Source organism: Lates calcarifer, linkage group LG14 (assembly GCF_001640805.2).
Source record: "Lates calcarifer isolate ASB-BC8 linkage group LG14, TLL_Latcal_v3, whole genome shotgun sequence".
Taxonomy (NCBI): Eukaryota; Metazoa; Chordata; class Actinopteri; family Centropomidae; genus Lates; species Lates calcarifer.
In genome coordinates, this window is record NC_066846.1 from 503,222 (window position 1) to 526,088 (window position 22,867).

Below are 22,867 nucleotides of genomic sequence, written 5' to 3' on the forward strand. Positions count from 1 at the left end.
GATCATTTACAGTGGAGAGACTGTGAAAAGTAGAAAATAAGAGCGGGTCCACATTTGTCATAAAATATTTATTAACCTCTCAGAGACATTGACCATTGGACCGAGGCTTTTCATCCACTCTGCACCTGAGAAGTGGAAGATAATGAAAATCTGTGCCAGCATGAAGGAGACAGCTCTGGGTTTCAGGGCGTTCTCAGTGCTTTTTCTTTATATCTGGATGGATCTTTTGGTTTAATATTTACATGTCTTTTCCTCTGTTGCCTTAGTTGTCACAAGGTTTGTTCAGTTGTCATCATGAGACAGAGGTATGGAGCTGTGCAACAACAGGTTGAAGGCAACAACTCTATTTGCTGATGAATACCATGAAATAGAGATGAAAGCTCTGTGAAATACTGAACAGTTACTGCACCTCAAATTAATATTAGTTAGTACTAGTTAGTAACACTATTAACATTATTTGGACAAGAATGAAATTTCATTCTTGGTTAGTTTTAATATCACTCCAGGGTGTAGTTTTGTTTACTAGCAAGGCCATCTAGAAGACCTTGACCTTTTTGTGCATATATAGTAACTTCCAAGGATCTGATAGGAGGGGACACAGGGGTATTTTTTAATGACTTCCTAGAGAAGCACCGGTCCGATATGAAGATTGATTCTGGGGGTCAGTACGTTTTTCTGTCACTTACTTGTACGTGGATTGGATTTGTGACCAGTCTTAATTAAATACAGTTTTTTCATTAATGGTATCTGCATGAAGCCCTGGCTTCATGTTACTGTACAAAAAATTATTCAAGGAGTAAAGATCTATTTTTACTAATTTTCAACCAATTTTTAATTGACTAATTTTTTTAGGTGGAGGTGGGAGGAGGTTAATGTTTTACTTCATAGAGACGCAGAACTAATGTTTATGGTTCTGTTTCTGCTGAGCACTGCATCTCTGCTGCATCTTGCTCTGTATGGCACAAGCAAAAAGACTGGAACAGATGCTTAATGGTGTTCGCAGGAGTTATTGTTTTAGTAGTTTAACATTCAAAATGTTTTTAATGTTTCTAGATGCTCAGCTTGTTAGGGCCTGAGCATGAAGCATGCAAAGGCCCTATTGGAACTGCTCGATTATGCCTGTGCACAGTCGCTTTTTGAGGGCCTAAACATGCTCAAAAACTTCATGAAATTTTGCACATGTCAGGCCTGGCAAAACTTTACGTATTTTAAGGGTCTCGTGCACAGGCGCTGCAAAATGGCTCTATAGCACCCACCTCGAAAATTTTCAAAATCCCCTTGGCATTGGGGTTACTTTGTTGTAGGTGGAGAAATTCGCAACACATTTGTACATGCTGAGATGTACAAAAAAGTCTTTTGACATCATGGCCTAAAACCTCCAGGAAGTCGACCATTTTCAATTAAAATTTGAAAATGTGCTCATTTTTTGCTATTTCGAGGCATTGTATTTGATCAAACCTGTCGTACAGATTTATCATATCTCATGAAACTTTGCACACGCGTCAGAACTGCCGAAAATTGACATCTGATATGGGTCTCGTTCATTGGTGCTGTAAAATGGCTCCATAGTGCTCCCTGGAAATTTTCAAAACCCCCTTGCCATTGGGCTTAGTTTGTCCGGAAATTGGAGGTATTACGTAGCATGCCGAGATGCACGAAAAAATCTCTTCCTACAGGAAGTTGGCCATTTTAATTTGAAAATTTTGCTCAATTTGGCCATTTTTTGGCATTTGGGAACGTTGTATTTTTCAAACTCCTTACAGATTGTATCATATCAACCAATGTGATCCACTTCAGACTTTGTAGGAAAGCCTTAAGGCCTTCATGATGCCTAATTGCGAAAATTTTGATGTTCCTTTGAAGGGTGCAGGTTTTATCTAAGTGGGTTGATCTGATTCACCTCAAATGTGGTCGGACAAGCATTAAGATGATAATGGTGACTGTGAGTCTTCATGGGACGCCCTTGCTGTGCCGCCATGACGAATTTCGATCCTTCGCCATTAAACAGGAAGTTGTTGTAACTCCTGCATGCACTGTCCAATCTGCCCCAGACTTGACATGTTTGCTAACTGTCATGGCCTGAACACATCAACATGCCAATATTCAGGTATAGTCATATGAGTCATAGCCATATAGTCATCTCCAGACAAGCATTAAGATCCAACTGCCGCCATGGGGTGGGTAGTGCGAGGGCCTGTTCAGTGCTGCTTGCAGCTTTCATTTTTAGGTTAAGATTCCTTCAGTGTTCATTGCCGAAGAGGTTTTTACTGGGAGCTGAATTATCCACCAAGGTATCACTGAATAAAACAGTTTCACATAAAAAAAAATCTGTGTTTCTCTGTGACGCAGACACAGGACATTGAGCGGCTTTTTCTCAGCTTGTTTCTCTGATAACTGAAGATCCAGACGAAAGACAAAAATCCCTCATCTGGTTTAAAACACGAGTGACGGTGACATGACTTGAAACATTAAGAAAGTAGCTGACTAAAAATGTTTTAGTGGCCAGCCATCCAGCTGAAACCTTACGGAAAACACTGTGGATTTATAGGACTGAAAAGCTCAAGTGACAGCAAACGACCGGAACAGATAGCAAATAGCTTTGGTGACTTAAATGATTTCAGACGATATGCAGCTACAGCTCAGTGAAAGAACTTGATGGAAGCCAACAAAGTAGCAACCGATGCAGGGACACGTCAGATTTTTTTGGTCACTTTCACCTGCCATTACATCGATGACTGGAACACTTCAGGATGTGTGCCGTACACTCGCTAGCACGTGTAGATGAGTGACACACTGCTGAGGACATTGCTGCTAGTCTGATGTCCATTGTTGATGAGTAGGGCTTGGGAGGTAAAGTTAGTTCATCTGTACACAACAGTGACTCGACATGACAACATATTTTTATTTTGGTTTGGGTGGAAGGCATGTGTTAATTATGACATCACAACTAATCAACTTAAATTAGGCTTAATTAATCGACTTCAAAAAGTAATTAAAAAGCCCATCCCAACCTTTACATTTAAGAGAGATAGAGGTCACTGGTATTGGATAGGTGAATAGGTACTGGAAGAGAAAGGTTCAGACAGGCAGCTCCTATCTTTTTCAAAACAGACCAAGTTGCAGTGGTGATGGAATTTTAACTTTTAGATTTTATGAAAAAATATAAATACAATACAAATATTAAAAAAACTATAAATATGTCAGGACTAAGAGAACATTTAAAGTTCCCACAGACAGCACAGCATCCTGCACCCTGAGCAGCTCTCCTCCACTTGTCATTTCTTCTTTTTATCTTATTCTCTCACCACATTTGCTTCTGTCCATGCAGCTCCCTGAGTCCACTCTGCCTCCACCTTTATATCACTACCACCTCTCAATATCCAGTCAGGGCAACAGAGAGCCTGGGTAATGAAATGACCACAACTAGCTGGTTCTGCTTACTGCCATACATCATCTGATTATGAGGAGGTATTCTCCTCATTGGGCCGCTTTTTATGGCCAACATATGATCATGTCTAATGATGACTATGCAGTTCACTTATGGGTAGTGTCGTCTGTAGGGGTTAGTTTTCTATGGATGATGATCTGAGAGGACTTTTCCTTAATGCTGATGATTCAAATCAAATAGGAAGGAAGAGGTCCAAACCTGGGATAGTGTTTTCAGTATTATTACATTTACATTCCCAGGATGATTATCTAATCTGCTCAAAGGGAGAACAAAGCTTGTAGGGCTTTGTCATGCTTTTGCACTGCTAGTTTTCCACTGTGTAGGTGGTCTCGCCCACTTTCGATTAATAATAGGCTTGAGCAGCAAGAACTGGTTCAGAACGTGTGTGCAGAGACAGGGATCAAGCTTTGTTTGACTTTGTTTGACTTGTGTAAAATGAATGTCAAAATATCCATAGTGACTCAGATCCCACTCTTTTGAGCACAGTCATCATATTTCATCTACTCTCTTGCCAGTTTCTTAAATGCTTGTCACTGGACATTTTGTTGGTGTGTTGTGTATTTGTAATATCAGGTGCATGTTGAGTTCAGTGTGTTTGAATACAGGTCCTTAATTTGACAGGGTTCCAGTGGAAAGCTTTAAGATGGCATTGTAAGCTCTTGTAGAAATGAATGGCAGTAACAGTGAACCTGCTCCAGCCTCTCTGTTTGGCTGCTGCTCAGGCAAAGGTTGCTTGCCTCCGGGCTTTGTTAAGAATCTCAGATATGGCAGTTTGTCAGTTGATGGCTATCTGGTTGTTGACTGTAAGAGCCTGTGAAGAGGAGATTCTTTCTTGTTTCCACTTCTTCTCTCTGGGCTCCATATCACTTTCCATCAAGAAGTGGAATTCATAACTGTGAGTAAAATGGCACAACATATCACACACATCACAAAGTGTCAACAGGGTTTATAGACGCAGGTATCAGTTTATCTCCCTTTGTGGAAAAAGCTTGATCACTTGTGCCCATCCAATCCTATTAGGAGGGGTGAGCTGTTCAGTAAAGGCCCGGGTCAGCAAACAGAAAGCACTTCATTTGCATAAAGAGGATGAATGAATGAATGTCATTGCATTACAACCTGATATATCAGGATGGTCAGTGTCAGCATCTTTGGAGCATTGACCGCCATCACTGTGACCTTCCTGTGCCCAAATTAAAATCATGTTAAATTAATGTAGTCAGGAGGCTTGTCATTTTTAATGAAACAACAAAATGAATCAGATAAACATATCGGTCAACATTTTTATGCTGTATAGTTTCGATATTTTAAAAAACACAGTATGAATTGTGTCTTTTTTACAATTCAGAAAGACCAGCAGAAGAGGCAGTCTGTCAGCCAGTTAACAGTCATGTAGCGTCTGCATGTCAGTCTGCGTGGTAGTGACACTCTAGCAGGGCAGCAGTAGAGTACTGACTGCCAGCTAAGCAGATAGTAAGTTACTAATAGATAGTAACAGTGGCAGTTAGCAGTAAAAATATCTCAAGATTTCAACATGTGGCTATTATTCCTTTAAACTAACAGTAAACATATTAAATGTGCAGTATAGAGTAGAAATATCCAAAAATCACTTCTGTGGTAATTTTCATATATTGCAATTAACTGACTATGACATGCTACAGTGATAATACAGAATCCTGTATTTTCCTGCCTCAATCTCAAACTTCTCAAACTTATTACAGATGTTGTGTATAGGACCCTACACCATGACTAACAGAAAAAAGATGATATTACCCTGAGAACTAAAAAACAGAGTTAAAGGTGTTGATATTATGTTACATGGGTTAACTGTATATATGTAATTTGAATAATTATAAAATATTAGGTACAAGGTTGTGTAATACAGTGCTTAACAAATTTATTAGACCACCTGTCATAAAAACGAGAAAACACAAATATTTATAGTTATTTATTTGGCAAATTAACAAACTGAAAAACTAAATATTTTCAACATAATAACAAAAACATAATATGTTAGGCTTCTTGCTTGCATTGTTTTTATACTTTCGACAGTCTTTTGTTATTGAGTTCAATAGTTCTGTTCCTACAGACTTGCTTTAGATTAAACTTTTGTGCGATCAATCTTTGAATCTACTAAATCCAAATTTGTTCAATAGGATTCAAATCCAGGACTTTGACTTGGCCAGCCCATCAGTTCCAGTACTCCAGATTCCTTTTTCTTGGTCAAATAGTCTCTGCACAACTTTGAAGAATGCTTGGGGTCATTGTCTTGTTGGTATATGAACCCACGAGAAATCAGATTCAGTCCAGAAGGGATTCCATGATGCACTAAGATGTTGTGGTTTGTTCATGATACTGTTGATTTTCACTAATTTGCCCATGGCTTTTCCACAAATGGAACCCCATACCATAACTGTGTTTTACTGTGGGTGCAATGCATCTGGCATCAAAACGTTCCCCAGTTTTTCTGTGGACATAAACACGACGATGCTGACCGAAGAGTTCAAACTTGGACTCGTCTGTCCAGAGTACCTTCTTCCAGTCATAAGCAGTCCAGTGTTTGTGCTCCTTGGCAAATCTGAGGCGTTTCTGGATGTTTGCAGGCCTCAATAATGGCTTCTTAGCAGCTATTCTTCCCTTAAAGCCTTGTTCTGTCAGTCGTCGTACTTATGGTCACTTTCTCAGACTCTGAGGAATAGTGAAGAGAACAACATAGCATAACACGGGTTCCATATAAAATGTGAGGTGATGCCAATAATACAGTCAGTAGCAATGATAATAGTAATAATTAAAGTATTAGCTGCTAACATAGCACTAAAACTAATAGCAGTATAAATCATTTCTAATTCTAGCAGCAGGTGTTGAGTGGAGTTGTAGGAGCAGCAGGAGACTTGTCATCACAGATCAGACTCTACAGCTCCAGAGGAAGAAATACCTGCAGAAAGAGACAGAAGAGGAGAGAGACGAAGAGCACAATACTACAGAAAGGGAAGATACTGAGTTAGTAACATGTTTATGGGATATGAATCCTTACTGGGGGGCGGGGGAGAGGCATTCATCTCTGCCTGAGGATCAGCAGTGGTCTTCTTTCTGTCTCCAGTACTTAAAATCTTGAGGTGTCTGACATCTGCCTCAGATAACTTTGTTTCCTTCTTCTTCCTCTTCTAAGTCTTCCCTGGGCACATTTTGTAAGTACTAGTCTTGGCAATTGACTCCAAAGCATACTTGACCACACTGTGAGAACACTTAATGTCCTAAAAATCCCTTTTTGTCTCACAGACCATCCAGCATCATGATGTGCTTTAATGCAGACTCTTTCATTTTCAGTGAACTCTCAACATTTTACCATTTTGAACAGGCATGAGGAATTTCAAACTGAATTCACCTTTTTATACCCAAATTTGAGCTGGCTCACTGGGCTTCTCTGAGAAGTCAGAAATAAATCAAGCATAACATTCAACCACTAAAACTAATTTTTCTGTTCAGGAATGCAAGTAAATAACTATAATTTGACATCTCAATCAAGAAATAATGTGATAATGATAATGTGCTTTACTATTTTTTTCTGTTTTTTGTAAAACAGTAAATTTGAAATTCATGGATAACAATAATAATTATACTTTAGCATTAAATATATCATTTCGGTTAAAGAGCTTCTACATTCTGGTGTATTAACCATTACAGACACATAAATAATTATTTTGGTAATTACCAGTGCTGTTAATTTAGGGCAGATGTGGTATAAACCTTACATTGGGTGGTGGTCTAATAGATTTGTTAAGTACTGTATATAAGTTAAGGTTTCTGGCAAAAAGAGTTATTAAAATTAGCTCCATTATACACTCTAATTCCTTGTCGTCATACAGGTCTCATTTACTTGGTCGTTTACTTGCCACTGCTACCACTTAATGGTCAGAAAGTTGAAGTAATTTTCTGATTCACAGTTCCCACCTGCATTTGTGTGTGTGTATAATCAGTGTTTTCCCAGGGTTGACAGCTTTTCCTAATAAACAAACTAGCGGGAGATTTTTGGGGTTGATGTGTGTCCATCTTTGGTTTTAGAGACATTTATAACACTTGCTGGAGGTTTTATTGCATTTAAAGTAATGAGTTCTCCATCTGTCTCTGCTCTGATCCATGTGTGTGAGAAGACACATGTGAAACGAGAGGAGAGAAAAGCGACAGTAAATGACAAGAGAGTGAACATAAATTTGGTGAATAAACTAAATAATCATTTTGTTTATTTATTATATTTTTTTTTTTCTTTTTTTTTTATTTATTTATTTATTTTTTTAGGTTTTTTGCCTGCAATATTCCATTATGTGACCACATACCAAAATCTTGGTGTATGTCTTTCACTTGTCATCCTAGGTTTTATTGCATGTTATTTTGTTGCATTGAAATTCAGCTTCATTGTCTGCAACACAAGATTTTGTGGTTCTCTCTTTTTCTGAACACCTATCCTCCCCTCCCCAGCAGCGAGCCCCAGTTGTGGCAGGTGGGCATGGTTTTGGAGGGTAGCTCAGAGGCGCTGTGTCCCCCCCCATCTCTGGAGCTGCGCCCATCCTGCAACAAGAGCCAGTCCTCACCTCCTCTGAGCACAAGCTCACAACCCCATGACGGAGTCTTCCCTGAGGACAAGGAGCCTGTCAAGTATGGTGAACTCATCGTCTTAGGGTGAGATACTGGAGTGTCTCTGTTGCTGTACATTGTCTTCATACTGTGTATCTTCTGTGATATACATGTCTGAGTTATAGATCTTCACCCTAATCTCTAAGACCTGACCTAGGACCCCATTCAAGCTGGGTGCAAATTATATCCAGTGTGATTAGATAGGGTCCCATTGTATGTCTCTGGGTCTCAGGTCTATATCTGTGTTTAAATTAAATTATGCACTTGATTGCAGGTAGGTTTTCCACACTTCATTTTTAGATCAGATCCAAAGACTTGACATTGGAGGGTGCCTTTAAATTCATTGTAGAACTAGTTTCATAAGAGCTTGCAGTCTCAATTGTTGCATTGCTGCATCACTTGATTCCTAGCACCTATTTCCTAGTGAGTATGTGTGTATGTGTGTCCTTGCATCTTTCCCAGATCAGGTCTCTTTTGGTGAAAAAATGTTTGAAATGAGAATCCTCTAGCACCCCCATGAAGGCCAATTAAAACGAGTGGCAAGCAAGGTTTCTGTAAAATCAGACTGATGCCAATCATCTGAATCCACTCTGCAAATAGACAGATCTAACATCCGGGTGGGTTAGTGAACAGGCCAACCACAGAGATGCTCAAGGGGTCAGAGGGCCTCTAAAAGCCTCAGCAAGCCTTCTGTACCTGTCCCGTACACCATCTCTAACTGCTGTATCAACACTTTCATGGATGTGCTGGAAAGGTCTTGATAGTTTTTTTGTATCCAGTAACAAATTCGATCTAGCACTCACTAATTAACATGCTGTTTGATTAATCTGTACAAAGACCAAAGTGTAAAAACCTCAATATGTGATTTTACAGGGGACCTGAGTGTGGGACTTTACACTTTGGGTTGCGTAAAGTATAACACGTTAGGTTTTGTTACCTGTAAACTAGCTATTTTTTTAGTCTTTATGCTAAGCTAGGCTAACCAGCTCCTGGCTGTAGCTTTACATTTACTGCACAGATAAAAGGGTGATATCAATTGTTTTATACATCTAGTAGCACAAAATCAAATAAGCTTATTTCCCAAACTGTTTAACTACTTATGTCCCAAAGATCAAGATGGCTTCTTAGTTGTGAATATTTAGTATTAATATGAAGTTTATTGAAGCATATAACTCACAAACTGTCATTTTTTAATTGTTATGATGAGATTAATTAAACGAGATATGACACAAGATATGATACAACATCCATCCAATCATAGCTTCACTGTGGCCAGCAGAAAATGGCTGGATTAAGTGTGTTTATTACAAATGCAGCATAATATGAAATACTCATGGTAATACTAGATAAATCACCTAATCTGAAATTAACCATGGAAGAGACGAAGGATCTTTTATCTGAACTCAGTGTGGTGACCAGTGTGGTGCCTTTTAAACGCTATATTATGAGGTACCAATCTGGGTTCAGAAAATTATATTCCTCAGAGTCAGCCCTTGTTGACCTGACTGATTGAATCAGGTTCAATACAGGTACATAAGAATAGCGAGAGAAGAACATAGTATAACCCCAGCACTTTATAAAATTTGTCTTTGGCACAGAAAGTATTACCATGGTCTTTTAAACAAGAACAGGCCCACTTAAAAATGGTACAAAATAAGATATATCTCTGTGCTTATAATATAAGAACTCATTAAGTATAGGACATTTTAAGTGATCACAATTGTTAGCACACACTGTATATGATAGACTTTGCCAATAGATTTCAGTATCTAGCAGCAGACCATGTTAATGTAGAAGAGTAGACTTGTAGACTTAACAACAGAGATGAGGATTTTAACAGTTAAAACAGACAGATTTATTAATGCAACAGAAAAATGACAGTTCTAATGGATATAAGAGCTTCACAGAGTACCGACAGTTTCATGGGATCTCTAAGTTTTAGCCACGAATGATAAGGGTTTTGGATACAGCAAAGCCGGAACGGGACCAGGAGAGAGGAGGCCAGGGTCTGACTGCAGGGATATACAACCACCCCAAACACACATAACACAGTCACAGCAAACTTAACAAGGGCAAATTTGCATACACCACTGTGCAGAGGGGAAACAGGAAGCCACCCACCCAACAGGCTATCACTGCCGTGCTAGAATTAAAAAACACACATAGTTAAAATAAGCTAAGCAATTAATAAAAACTAAAACACAGTTAAGTTAAAACCTAGAGACAACCAGTAAAAGAAGGCACTAAACACAGCACAAGAATAAAACCTAGGCAACAGCTTAAAAAACAAAACAAAAAAAACAATCATAAAGGAGTCAATAATTAAAAGAACTAAACCAGGAGAACAAAGAAAGAAAGAAGTCAGGCAAAACAGCAGTGGCCAAGAAAATAAGACAAAATAATATTGTTATGTAAACAATTATATGCATTCAAATTACTGAGTGCTACATTGTTTCTTTTTTTGTGTTTTACCTTTTGCTGAGTTGTGGCTTTACACCAGGTGAAGCAGGACCACTCTAGGACTCCTCTGCCTCAACGATTACAGCAACTTTAGTAACACAACACATTAAAGCAACAATTAAGAAATGTGACCTAAAATGCCTTTCTTTGTTGCTCAGTTGGCACCCAATCAAAGCTGCTTCACCTGGAATACAAGAAAATATGTCCATTACATGAAACCCAGATATAATACAAGGCGAAGACAATGCAACATACCTTTAGTGACTTCTTACCCCACAATTCTTTTGTGTGTTTGAACATGTGGCCCTTATATGTAGTTTGCTGCCAAGTCCCTTTCAGGTGAAAGTGCAACCAGACCAGAGGTGTGCTCAAGATCGAATACTGCTGACTGCGCCTGACTTGATGGTCGACATGAACTGCCGCTGACTGCTGGGGAGGAGTATAAAACGACTGCAGTCAAGTCAGACGTATTCAAGGCGCTTCCCGCGACAGACTAAGCGTTTGATTTTTACCAGTTGTTCTCACAGTTTATCAACTGTATGGAACTCATTGTGGAAAACCTGCACAGCTGTTCTGTAGCTTTTTTTATTTTAAAAAATATGACTGTTCTCCTCAACATGTCAGACTATTTTAAACCTATATACACAGTGTTTACTCAACCAAAGATATGTTGCTCTAAACATTTCAGGCCAGAAAAGTATGAAGAAGAAAAATAAAAGTATGAAAACAGCTGGGGCGATTTGTTCAGGTGTATGGGATAGAAGTTACACTTTGCAGGAGATCATATTTCTTAAAATCTTTGTTTTATTGAGAACCACAGACTGAGAATAAAAGGCATGGACTACCATATCACCAGGAGAGCGAAAAGAGGTAAAACACAAAGGATAAAAAATATGATCTATAAGGGCTATACTTTGTCTACAATAACAAACTGAGTATCTGGAAATTAAAACTGTGTTGGTGCACAGATGTAAAACATGAACTGTTAGAAGGAGATCAAATAAATTACATTAATTTTGGAAGAGATAATCACAGGAGATAACTGATCTGAAGTCGTTGGAATAAAAACGTACTACACGTCATGCATGTCAGTGAAGGCTTTGAGCCAATCAGGACAAAGTGCTGTTGTCACAGAGGTGGCTCCAAGTCGTTGAGAGAAAAGCAACTGCAGAAAACTAAGCAGAAAACTGCAGGTGCATAGATTGTTTTAAATTCAACATACATCACATCAAGTCAGTGCACAGCACTGCATAAAGTTGAATGCACCTAAGGGAAGAAAAGGGGTGTGGCTAGGTGCCTATGGACAGGGGTGCATTCAAGAGTAGCTGGGAGTCTATCACACTGAGAAATACCCAAATGGCCACTATACTATTTACAGGTCCACAGACCAGCATAATTAGTAAGTACTGTAAATAAGTAAAACTTTACATAGCACATATCACCTATTTAACATAGGTTACAAACTGTTTTGCATCAACATCACATTCAAAAATACATACAGATATAACATATATGCAAATACCAGAAAACATACCGCAACCAGTCATTAGTCAGCACCCAGAGCACACCCCTGAAGTTATCAAATGTTATAAAACACCATCCTAAAAAGTGGGTTTTTAAGTAAATGTTTGGTAGTCTAAAGGCATTATTAGCTCAGAGATGTAGGCAGGAGCTAAGGTAAGTGATAAGGTCATTACTGTAGTTGAGGTGGGAAAAATGAGGCCATGACGCATACATTCTTAGTCAGTGGCAGATAGTAGTGGTTTGATTTTTGTAGTGTTCCTGAGCTAAAGAAAACAGGATAGAACCATTATGTTGACATAGTGTTTGGATTTCAGTTTGGGGTCAAATGTAACTTTAAGGTTCCTAGTGTCAGTTTGACATAATGGGGCAAGAAGGCCAGCATACTGAAAAATGCAATTTGAAGTATTTTCAGGGACAGTGATGGAGGGGCTCATTTTTGTCAGAATTAAGCTGAAGAAAGTTGAGAGACCCCAGTTCTATATGACAGCTGAACAGTACTGGAGAGTGTGTAGGTTGCTGGTTGGTTTTACTGAAAAATATATCGAGTGTCGTCAACATTACAATGATAGGATATACAACTAAAGTTCAAGCCACGATAACATGAGGAGTCAGCCAGAAGGTTTTTTTCTTCTAAACTCAGGAATTGTCATTGCTCTGTCTGCATAGCAGCTTCCATGTTTACTACTGACACCAGTAAACTAGCATTCTGGGATTCTTGTGGGATTGTAGGGAACTATAAGATCTTCAAGATAGGATGGAGCCTGACCATTAAGGGCTTTATAGCTGAGGAGGAGGATTTTAAATTCTAATCTGGATTTGACCAGGAGCCAGTGTAGACAAGCTAACACAGGAGAAATATGATCTCTTTTTCTAGATCCTGTCAGTAATAGTGCTAATAGTATATACATAATAGTGATAGTGTTCACCCATTCACACACACAATCATACAGCGCTTGCTCTACACACAAAGCGCTTTAATGCATTCACACACCGATGATAGGGGCAATGTGGATATCGTGCCCAAGGATACTTCGGCACAGACTGGAGAAGCCAGGGATCCAACTGCTGACCCTTCCAATTACTGGGCAACCCGCTCTACCTCCTGAGCCACGGCTGCCTCAAGAAGGCAGTCCTACAAATTTTTTTATGTGGGCTAAAGGACATATCCTGATGAAAGATAACTCCAAGGTTCTTTACAGTGGAACTGGAGACCAGGACAATGTCATCTAGCATAACTGCGTCATTGAAAAATGTATTACTGAGGTGTGTTGAGCCAAATACAATAATTTTGTTTTTTTCTGAGTTCAGTAGTAGGAAATTGCTCGTCATCCAAGTCTTAATGTCCCTAAGGCATTAAGACATTTAGCTAACTGATTGGTTTCCATTAGGCTTCATTGACAAATATAGTTTTGGATCAGCTGCTATAACAATGGAAGTTTATGGAGTGATTCCTGATAATGTTGCCCAAAGGAAGTATATAGACACCTGGACATAGGCTGTTATGATCAACATAACAAAATAATATATACATAAATGTTGTTTCACTAAACCCCCTGTGGGCCCCTGGACCACTCTCCCCTGGAAGTGAAGGACAGGGCCGGGCCCATTCTCTCTCCAGGTGGCAGTCTCTCCACGCCCCCACTGACAAATTCACTGCACAAAAACACCTGATTACTAGATTACATGAGACACTAAGAATGTAAAAAGGAGAGCTGGTGAAAGTATTTGATATTTTAATAAATATGTACAATTTGCATAATGATTAATACTATATCCATATCACAAGCGGCTGTGGAGGTTGAGCCTACCAATGGGGAGGTAGGTGGTTCAATCCCTGGCTCCTCCAGTCCATGTGCTGAAGTATCCTTGGGCAAGATATTGAACCCCAAACTGCCTCCGACATGTCATCAGTGTCTGAGTGTGTGTGTGTGTGTGTGTATTAGAGAGCACTTAAATGTATAGAACAAGTGCTATCTGGATGAATGCGACCTGTAGTGTGAAGCGCTTTGAGTGGTTGATATAACTAGAAAAGCGCTCTATAAGTACAGTCCATTTACTATAATTAAATCTGCATGTCACAACTTTGATGTAAAGCACATAAGTCTGTGTTCTTGTCCTGATTTGTGGCAGACCAGAACCACTATGGAAATAAGACATTTTGTGTCATGCTTCAATTTAGTGCATAAAACTAATAGAATATAATAATACATTAACTCAATTTAATTTGATTTGTACTGAACCTTTATTTTATCTGTGTCCAAAAATCACAGTAAATTCATTAAGTAGTTTATTCCATATTGCGTTTATGTACACAAATCATCACAATATAAGTCATTTTCCACCATCACTGACAGAGTAGTGTTGAATAACAGTATTTAACACAATCTAGTAAAGGGAAAGTGTTGTATTATGATAGATTTAGTAAATCATAGTAAATCACACTGTACACTGTTGATACCATAGTTTTAGTCCTATGGTTGGAATTTTGAGGCCATGATAAGAAATTTTACTTGTACAATTCAGACACTTTAATGAAATAGAGAAAATACCAAGGCTAAGTAGCAACAGGGAGTGATTTCAGTGATTCTTACTACCCATATTTCATGAAAAAAACTCAGCTTAGCTGCTCTTTATGGCCAACTAGTGTCTGAATATACAACCAGTCAGGAAAGCTGTGTCATTTCCTGTTTTAAAACCAGGAAATCCAATAAATCCAAGTAACAAAGTAGAAACAACTGAAATGAATCAGTTAATAATATTTCTGTTGAAATTAATTAATGTTACAATTAAGTACACTTTATTCTTGTGCTTCACAGACACAATGGGTCACTGGCCAATGGAGACAAGGGTCGCAGAAGAAGTCGTCTGGCCCTTTACAAGAGACCCAAAGCCAATGGGGTCAAACCTGATGTTATCCACAATGTCTCAACACCTCTGGTGTCAAAGGTGAGTAGTTGTAGCACTGGTCTTATAAAGCCGGATGTCATTCAAACTGAAGGGGTGTCAACTGTTTCAGCCTGTGTCAGAAGTACCAGCTGTTATACCAGTTATTGACAGTTTGAATATCAAAATGTTTCCAATCAGCCTTGTCACACTGCCTTGTCATTGTGAGCATCTTAGCATGCTGACTTTAGAATTTACGCCAAGTCATAGCTGTGCCTCCTTGCTATATGACCTGAATAATGTCTTTTCCATTGGCAGGCACTCAGCAACAAAAGCCAACACAGCATCTCCTACACACTGTCACGGAGCCATTCTGTCATTGTGGAGTACACCCATGACACCAACACTGACATGTTTCAGGTCAGTGTCTGCACACACACACACTGGCCTATTGTAGAAATGCATACTGGAAGTCACATCTCTCATTGGAATTCGGAAGGCTGTAGATAACAGTAAACTGTAACCTGTGATTGTGAGGATTTGTAGTGATAAAAAGTATCTAATGTTCTAGACACAGTCAATAACCCTGGAGGTGGTTTCTTAAAGCGGGATGGGCTGTAGACAGTGAAAAGGGTGCTACAGTGTCCACAGTAGTAGCACATCATTGCAAAGATTTAGAGGCCAGCTCCTCCTTAGAAGAAGAGAGATCAAGCTGCTGAGAAGGTTGATAGGTGTTGCAGAAATTCTCAATGGTCTGAGAAGTGATGGGTCTGAAGTGTCAAGACAAGATAGAGACTGCAGGGACATTAATACAGAAAGCAAAATGGTTGGAAAATCTAAATCTAAATCCTTTGTAAAGATCTCAACTTTTCTGCCCTGTAAGACAGCTGGATATGCACTGCCTCTCAGCCTGGCTTCCAGTTTGTTCCAGTGGCCACTTGTGATATTACTATGAAAAAAATCCTCTGCAATCCTAAGAGCGTTTTCCCTATAGAGCCCCATTATATTAGAGACATCTGTAAAATTGATGTCAGGGCTCCAACTGCAAACAAGGTTGGTTATCACTCTTTCTAGATGACAGAGCTTCTGTTTTTCCCTGTAGCTATTGGTTGCTCTTCCCAGGTAGAGGAAATGGAATAACTATGGGAAAGCAACCCAGCAAAAGAAAGAGAGCCGAGTTGTCAGAGGCGCCAAAGAAGGCGTGAGAGAGAGTGATAACAACTATAGTAAAACAGGAGTGAACCTCAGACAGGTGTTTACTGGATGTAGACAGTTGTGTTTGGACTGGGAGTGAAATTCAGATATGGCTCAGACCAACTTTATGGATTTTTCTACCAACCCATCAGGATTTGTCCCTGTATTCCCTATAGCCTGTCTGACCATGGAGAGAGCTCCAGAATTTAAGAGGGTTTAAACCAACCGTCAGTTGTCATTATGTCATTACTTCAAAACTGTGACTCTTACTGTGCTTCTTGCATTGGACCACGTTGCTAATTCCAATGCTAGCAGCCAGAAACAAACTGATGATTCATTGTCTGTTTGATGATCTTAACAAATAACACATTTCCTGGTGGTGACCTTTTGAAAATGTGCAATGTTGAAACTTATTATGTTGTTCTTTGCAACAGTGATACCAGCATTAATACCACCTGGGAACACCAACATCAAAATTATTTGTTGCCACTTTTTTTTTAGAAAGCCTTAGAATTATTGGCAGCTCTATGTTTAAACTTTGGGCAGAGCCAGGATAGCTCTTTCTCTCAGTCTAAGCAAGGCTGTAAGTTCTGAACTAAACACATTAGCATGAGGTTGATATCCAACTACTTATTTCAGTCATACTCTCATTTCCTGTATCTCACTTCCTAAAATGTTTAACTAATCCATTAAGGTGTTTGTCAGATTTTAATATGGGGTCAGTGAACCAGTTAGTCCTGTGGAGTCACTGAAGACACACACACCTCTCAGGGAGTGCAGAAGTTTCAGATGACTCGAGAATGCAGCGTCTTGAGACAGTGGTGAGGACATCAGAGAGAAACAGAGGGATGGGATGATCAAGAGGAAGCAAAGGAAATAGAGTAACAACCAGATGGAAGGAACACAAAAACTGAGGAGATAAAATATCCAAGAGAGGATGAGTCAGACCTGTCTGTTCTCAGCAGCTCACAGTTGTTTTCCAACCACCTTCTCTCATCATCAAGGAGATCCCAGCAAAGCTGAGACAGAGTCAACAGGATTCCAGTTTGTGCTGCTCACAGTGTTAAAAAATGACATTAAAAAAATGAGATGCAGCTACATCTCTTTTCACACACAGCCTACCTGTTTCGATGACGACATTTTTTTTCTGTTGTAACCATAAACTAAGCAAGGCCCCAAACCTCAGAACTTCAGCTTTTCCATAACACTATTTAAAGGGGAGGGACACTAACACTACTCATGAGGGGAACAACCTTTGATATAGGAATGTGTATTGTTGTCACTTCAGTAGTAATTATATTACTTGTTCAACACCATTTATTAAAGCACCATTTATAAGGTTAAAGGAAAACTATGATTTATTACAACTTGTCTTGTAGTTTTCTAACTCTGTAGGAATCCTATCCATGATGTTGTCAGACACTTAAATAAAAATCTGAGTCTGTCAGTGACAAAAACAAGAACTTTAGTTGACAGATTTTGACGTGGAGAATTGTCCATTCGATTACTTTGCAGGTGTTAGCAGTGGTTGGGTACACTGTTCTTGATCAGTACTGCACCAATTCCAAAGATCTTGTCCCTATCAATTATTTACACCCAGGTTCCAAACTACCCAAGTTATCCTTTTACAGCAACTTCAAAGCAAACCATTCAGACCAGTGTCATATGTATACGCATAGTGTTGTTTGTATTGTGTTCACTGTCTCGGTTGTGATTAACATACTGTATATCACATCAGAGCTCACAATGGCGCTGTGAGTCTCCAGTGAGGGCAGCTCACTGATTTTGTTCATTATACTGAGGAGTCAGTCCACTGAGTTCATCATGAGGATCCAGTTTTAAAGATATTGCTGACCATTCACTGAACACCTACGGAAAGTAAACTCAAAACCTGGGCAAATAAAATTAAAACTATCTAAACGGACAGGTCCCACTAGAGATATGGGATATGTTTAATGCTTTAGATGAACCAACTCTTTGAGCACAAACCAATGAAACATATTGCACTGTTAATGCATCTCCTTGACAATTCTTCAGAGTCAGACTTGTGTGCTGTTCATCTTTTATTCTTGTTTTATGATATCAGTGTTGCTGTCTTGGTTTTTGTAGATTGGCCGGTCCACGGAGAGCATGATCGATTTTGTGGTGACAGACGCGGCAAGCAGTGGCAGCAGTCAGGGTGGGGGTGTGGCGGGGGAGGGTGGTGGTGGAGGACAGTCAGCTCAGAGCACCATCTCTCGTTACGCCTGTCGCATTATGTGTGAACGCAGCGCTCCCTACACGGCCCGGATCTATGCCGCAGGTTTCGACTCCTCCAAGAACATCTTCCTGGGGGTGAGTGTTCTGCTCCCGTGGGTGTTAGGCCTCTCCAGGTAAACTACACAAGGATCATGGTAACCGTGACAACCACAGTGAGAGCGACAGCAGGGACATGGCTGTGCCACCCACGGTTGACATCATAAGTGTGAGCATTGGTGTCAGTGCATGTGACCTGGACTGAGGAAGCATTTTGCATTCACTCTTTGTGTGTGTATGTGTGTGTGTGTGTGTGTGAGTGTATTTGTAAATGCTACATAGAGGACCAAATAATTAATTTTCCCTACAGAGTGAGGACATTTTGGCCATAGTTTATGTTGGTTATGATAATATTCTACTGACCAAACTGAATGTTGAGATCTGCATTGAGTCATATTGACATGTTCACAGGTATAATTTTTAACATGATTTTTCATGTTATAATAATGATATGGGGATGTGGTGATGTGTTCATGTAATGACACCATACAGGAACTGAAGGATAACATTCTGTTGCTGTTAGGGCTGCTGGGGGTTAGTTCCAAAAGTGTTTATTAGTGAAGAAGTGGTTTGGATATAAAAAGTCAGATTTCCAGCAGACACAGTTATAAGTGTCAATGAAACAAACTTATTTCACCATCTGAGGCAGAAGTGCAAAGATGAACTACACTGGTGCAACCTAACTATATGCACACCAAGATAACTTTGATCAGTGCAATACTGTCACAACCAGTGGCCAAAGCTCCAAACCTTTTATTTGGTGGTTACAGTTTCATCATTCCTGGTAGAAAAGACTGCTAAAACTACAAAACAAAGGACCTAACTTTACCTGTATTTTATTTTTTCCTCAGTTAGTAGACTCTACTTAGATTCTACTAAGATGTGAAAGCATCTATACCATCTATTGTTATACAGCCTTTGCTATTGTAGAATACTGAAGCGTTACTTCTTAACAAACAACATGACATGATTACTGCTCTCAGCCCATGATTTGTTTGGCTAAGATAAGAACTCCAAATCCTGCATGTGGTTTTAAAGTCGTAGTAAAATGGTAGTGTAATTCCTAGTAGAACTGAATATGTAGGCAGGGTATAATTTTAAAGCCTGTGGCAAATCATTGAGTTATTTCAGGACAGTGGCCTTCAGGGTGGGAGTGATAAAAACTAACTGAAAAAATGGAAGTGATGAACTGTATGTGAAACAGTGTGATACATTGTCAATTGATTTGATAACTTGATTGACATTTGAAACAGTATTGCTCTGACCAGGCTGGCCAGGACAGCTGTGGCTCAGGAGGTCATGGAGGGACATGATGAAACATGGCTATTCATTATATCATGTCTGTTTAAATCAAATCAGCTTTGAATTCATCTAATTTATTGTTCCACATCTGTCACATCCATTCTGACTCCTCAGATTTTTTGGTCATTTGGGCTGAATGCTGAAAACAACACTGATATTATCACCTCCTAAACTGGATATAGCTAACATGTTTACACATCCAGCAGACACAGAGCAACATTAGCATTCATTAGGATTTGTGTTTGTGTCCACCCGATGAATGTTCCACCAGTGTTCACCAGCTGCTCTCGGACTGTGTCTGTCTGCTGCTGCTCAGGTAGTGGACAGTGCAAACAGCTGTTGGAGGGTTGATACTGAACCAAAACAATGAAGACGTGGACTGTAAAACCAAAACAATGGACTGAAAGATGCTAAAAAGCTGAGCTATAAAATTGGTAATAATGCTCTGTGGAGTGAGCCCTTTAACATTACACATTGCTAATATGAAAACACTGATTAGTACAGCTTTAAGTTTGTCCATTGGCTAATTTGTGTTATAAAAAAAGAATAATTATTTCCTGCAGAGCAGCACTAGCCTCAGAGAAATGTTTACAGAGCTAAATCTCCAATCTGCATTTTGCAATATCCCAGCTATTTAAAAGCTTTTTGTAAAAATGAGGCTAAACATGCCAGAAATTAGCTGTTTCATTCCATGAAAGCTAACTTGTATTTATAACACATCCTCTCTTTCTCTCAGTAATGAGTTTATCCTTATGTGTGGGTGCATCTCTGTGCATTAGTCAGTACAGTAGTCATTCTTTACTGAGCTAAATATAGCAGCAGAACAAAAGCAACATTGGCTGTATTTTTTTTGCCAGCCACCTCTGACACTCACCTCCACTATATCCCTCTGTGCCTCCCCATCATTCCCCTAACCTTTACGTCTGCCTGTTGTGTTATTACGTGTGGTGTGTGTGTGTGTGTGTGTGTGTGTGTGTGTTTGGGGTGGGGGGTGGGATGTCTCGTAGGAGCGGGCTGCCAAATGGAGGACATCAGATGGCTTGATGGATGGCCTGACCACCAATGGGGTGCTGGTGATGCACCCAGCAGGGGAGTTTGTGTCTGAGCCGGCTCCGGGTGTCTGGAGGGAAATCTCTGTTTGTGGCAACGTCTTTGCCCTGAGGGAGACCCGCTCAGCTCAGCAGAGAGGAAAACTGGTAAGGTGAAGCAGGGCTGATGGGATAATGTTCACTTCAGTATAGTCACAAGGGTTGAGGTTACTGACCTTGACTTGACCCAAGAACTTGAAACCCACCTCTGTGAAAACTGGTTAGTCACCATAGTACAGTCCTAAGATAAATTAATATGTGGGCATACAGAAAAGACTGCAGATTCAAGGATGTACTGTTTTGTTTGCAGCATTACAGAGACGTAAAGAGAGGAAGTGAACACACACTTAATATGTGCTGTTACAGAACTTTTAAGTCTTTTAGAAAAAGCGAGGAAAGTAGTCCTGTATCATGCTGTAGTATATTGTGTCCCTTTTGGTAGCTCCTAGCCTCTGATTTTTGAATCTGTTGGTACCACTCTGTCCAGGCATTTCCTGTCTTGACCTGAGGTGCTGCCAACCACCCAGTTAGCACAGATGTGTGGACGCCCTCAATACAAGCGCGATAAAAATCATACCTCCCCATGAAATAGAAAACTGTTTAGCTATCTTAAAAAGAAAAGTCCTCACTGAACTTTCTTTAGTACTGTTGATCTTTGTATCCAAGAACTGGTAGGCCTCTGTCACTTGATTATCCTGACCATTTACATTATAGCCAGGAGTAAATGGTCACTGTGGCTCTTAGGTTCCACCATTACTTCGCTTCTTTTGGAAACAAGTTATTGGCAAATATTGCAAAATGTTCTAATGTTTGGCTGAGGTAGAGAAGTTGGCGTATTGAAAAAGCGATGTGATAAGAGTGTTATTTTTCTTCATCCATATCTGCTTCTAGGAGACAAAGCAGCATCTATTCATCTTTGCAGGGCTCCACTTCAACAGAGAGACCAAATTAAAGAATAAAAAGAGTCTGGGATCAGGGGAGTGTGTAATACAACATCCCTGGTTAAACTGAGGGCTTTGTTCTCAGGTTAACAAAACCCACCAGTATGCTTCAAAACAAAACATCAGTTCTAGTGATGCACTGATCCAATCAGCTGAATGGGAATCTTAAGAGAAAAGGTAGGATCAGCGATGTCAGCAATGAAACCTGATATACCTTCCCTTCTTATCTTTCTTCTGTACCTCTCTTAAGGTTGAAAATGAGTCCAATACCCTACAGGACGGTTCTTTGATTGATCTGTGTGGGGCTACCCTGCTGTGGAGGACCCCAGCCGGGCTGCGTCACACCCCCACCCTCAAACAGCTGGAGTCCCTTCGCCAGGAGCTAAATGCTGCCCGGCCACAGTGTCCTGTGGGCTTCAACACCTTGGCTTTCCCCAGCCTGGCTCAGCGTGAGATTGTCGACAAGAAGCAGCCCTGGGTCTATGTCAACTGTGGCCATGTGCATGGCTACCACAACTGGGGCTACCGCAAGGAGAAGGGTCCTGCTGGCCCAGGGGGCACAGCACCAGCCAGCACCGGGGAAAGGGAGTGCCCCATGTGCCGGCGAGTGGGCCCCTATGTGCCACTGTGGCTGGGCTGTGAGGGAGGATTGTACCTGGACGCCGGGCCACCCACTCATGCTTTCTGCCCCTGTGGTCATGTATGCTCAGAAAAGACAGTGGTGGGGTGGAGCCAGATCCCATTACCCCACGGCACCCATGCCTTCCATGCTGCCTGCCCCTTCTGTGGTACCTGGTTGACAGGGGAGCAGGGCCACATCAAACTCATCTTCCAGGGCCCCGTCGACTGAAGCCCAACCTGGAAACCACTCAGAGGAAAGTGATGGTGGACTGGACAGAGGTGGACCTGCGCAATAAAGACGGTGTGCTGGAGCAAAAACTGGAATACTTGAGTGTGGGTCCAAAGAGAAAGCACTGATGACAAGTACAGGGAATGGAATGTTGATATGATGAACTGAAAGCAACATGCAATAGTAGATGCCAAGGCTTCACATGGACTATGAGGTGTATGGAGAAGATGTAAATAAACTGTGTTGAAATGAA

General features: G+C 40.2%; 1 protein-coding gene across 2 annotated transcripts in view; it reads left to right on the forward strand.

Annotated features, from left to right (window-relative positions):
• Positions 1-22,867, forward strand: part of peli3 (pellino E3 ubiquitin protein ligase family member 3) — a 34,326-nt gene extending 11,459 nt beyond the window's left edge. Inside the window, exons 2-7 of one of the 2 annotated variants that reach the window (XM_018693883.2) lie at positions 7,922-8,122; positions 14,878-15,007; positions 15,263-15,364; positions 18,248-18,472; positions 20,743-20,931; positions 22,015-22,867. In XM_018693883.2, the coding sequence (XP_018549399.1) occupies positions 7,950-8,122; positions 14,878-15,007; positions 15,263-15,364; positions 18,248-18,472; positions 20,743-20,931; positions 22,015-22,614 (1,419 nt within the window). In that variant the 5' untranslated portion in view covers positions 7,922-7,949 and the 3' untranslated portion in view covers positions 22,615-22,867. The remainder of the gene's footprint in view (positions 1-7,921; positions 8,123-14,877; positions 15,008-15,262; positions 15,365-18,247; positions 18,473-20,742; positions 20,932-22,014) is intronic. The other variant, XM_018693882.2, reaches the window with a different exon arrangement.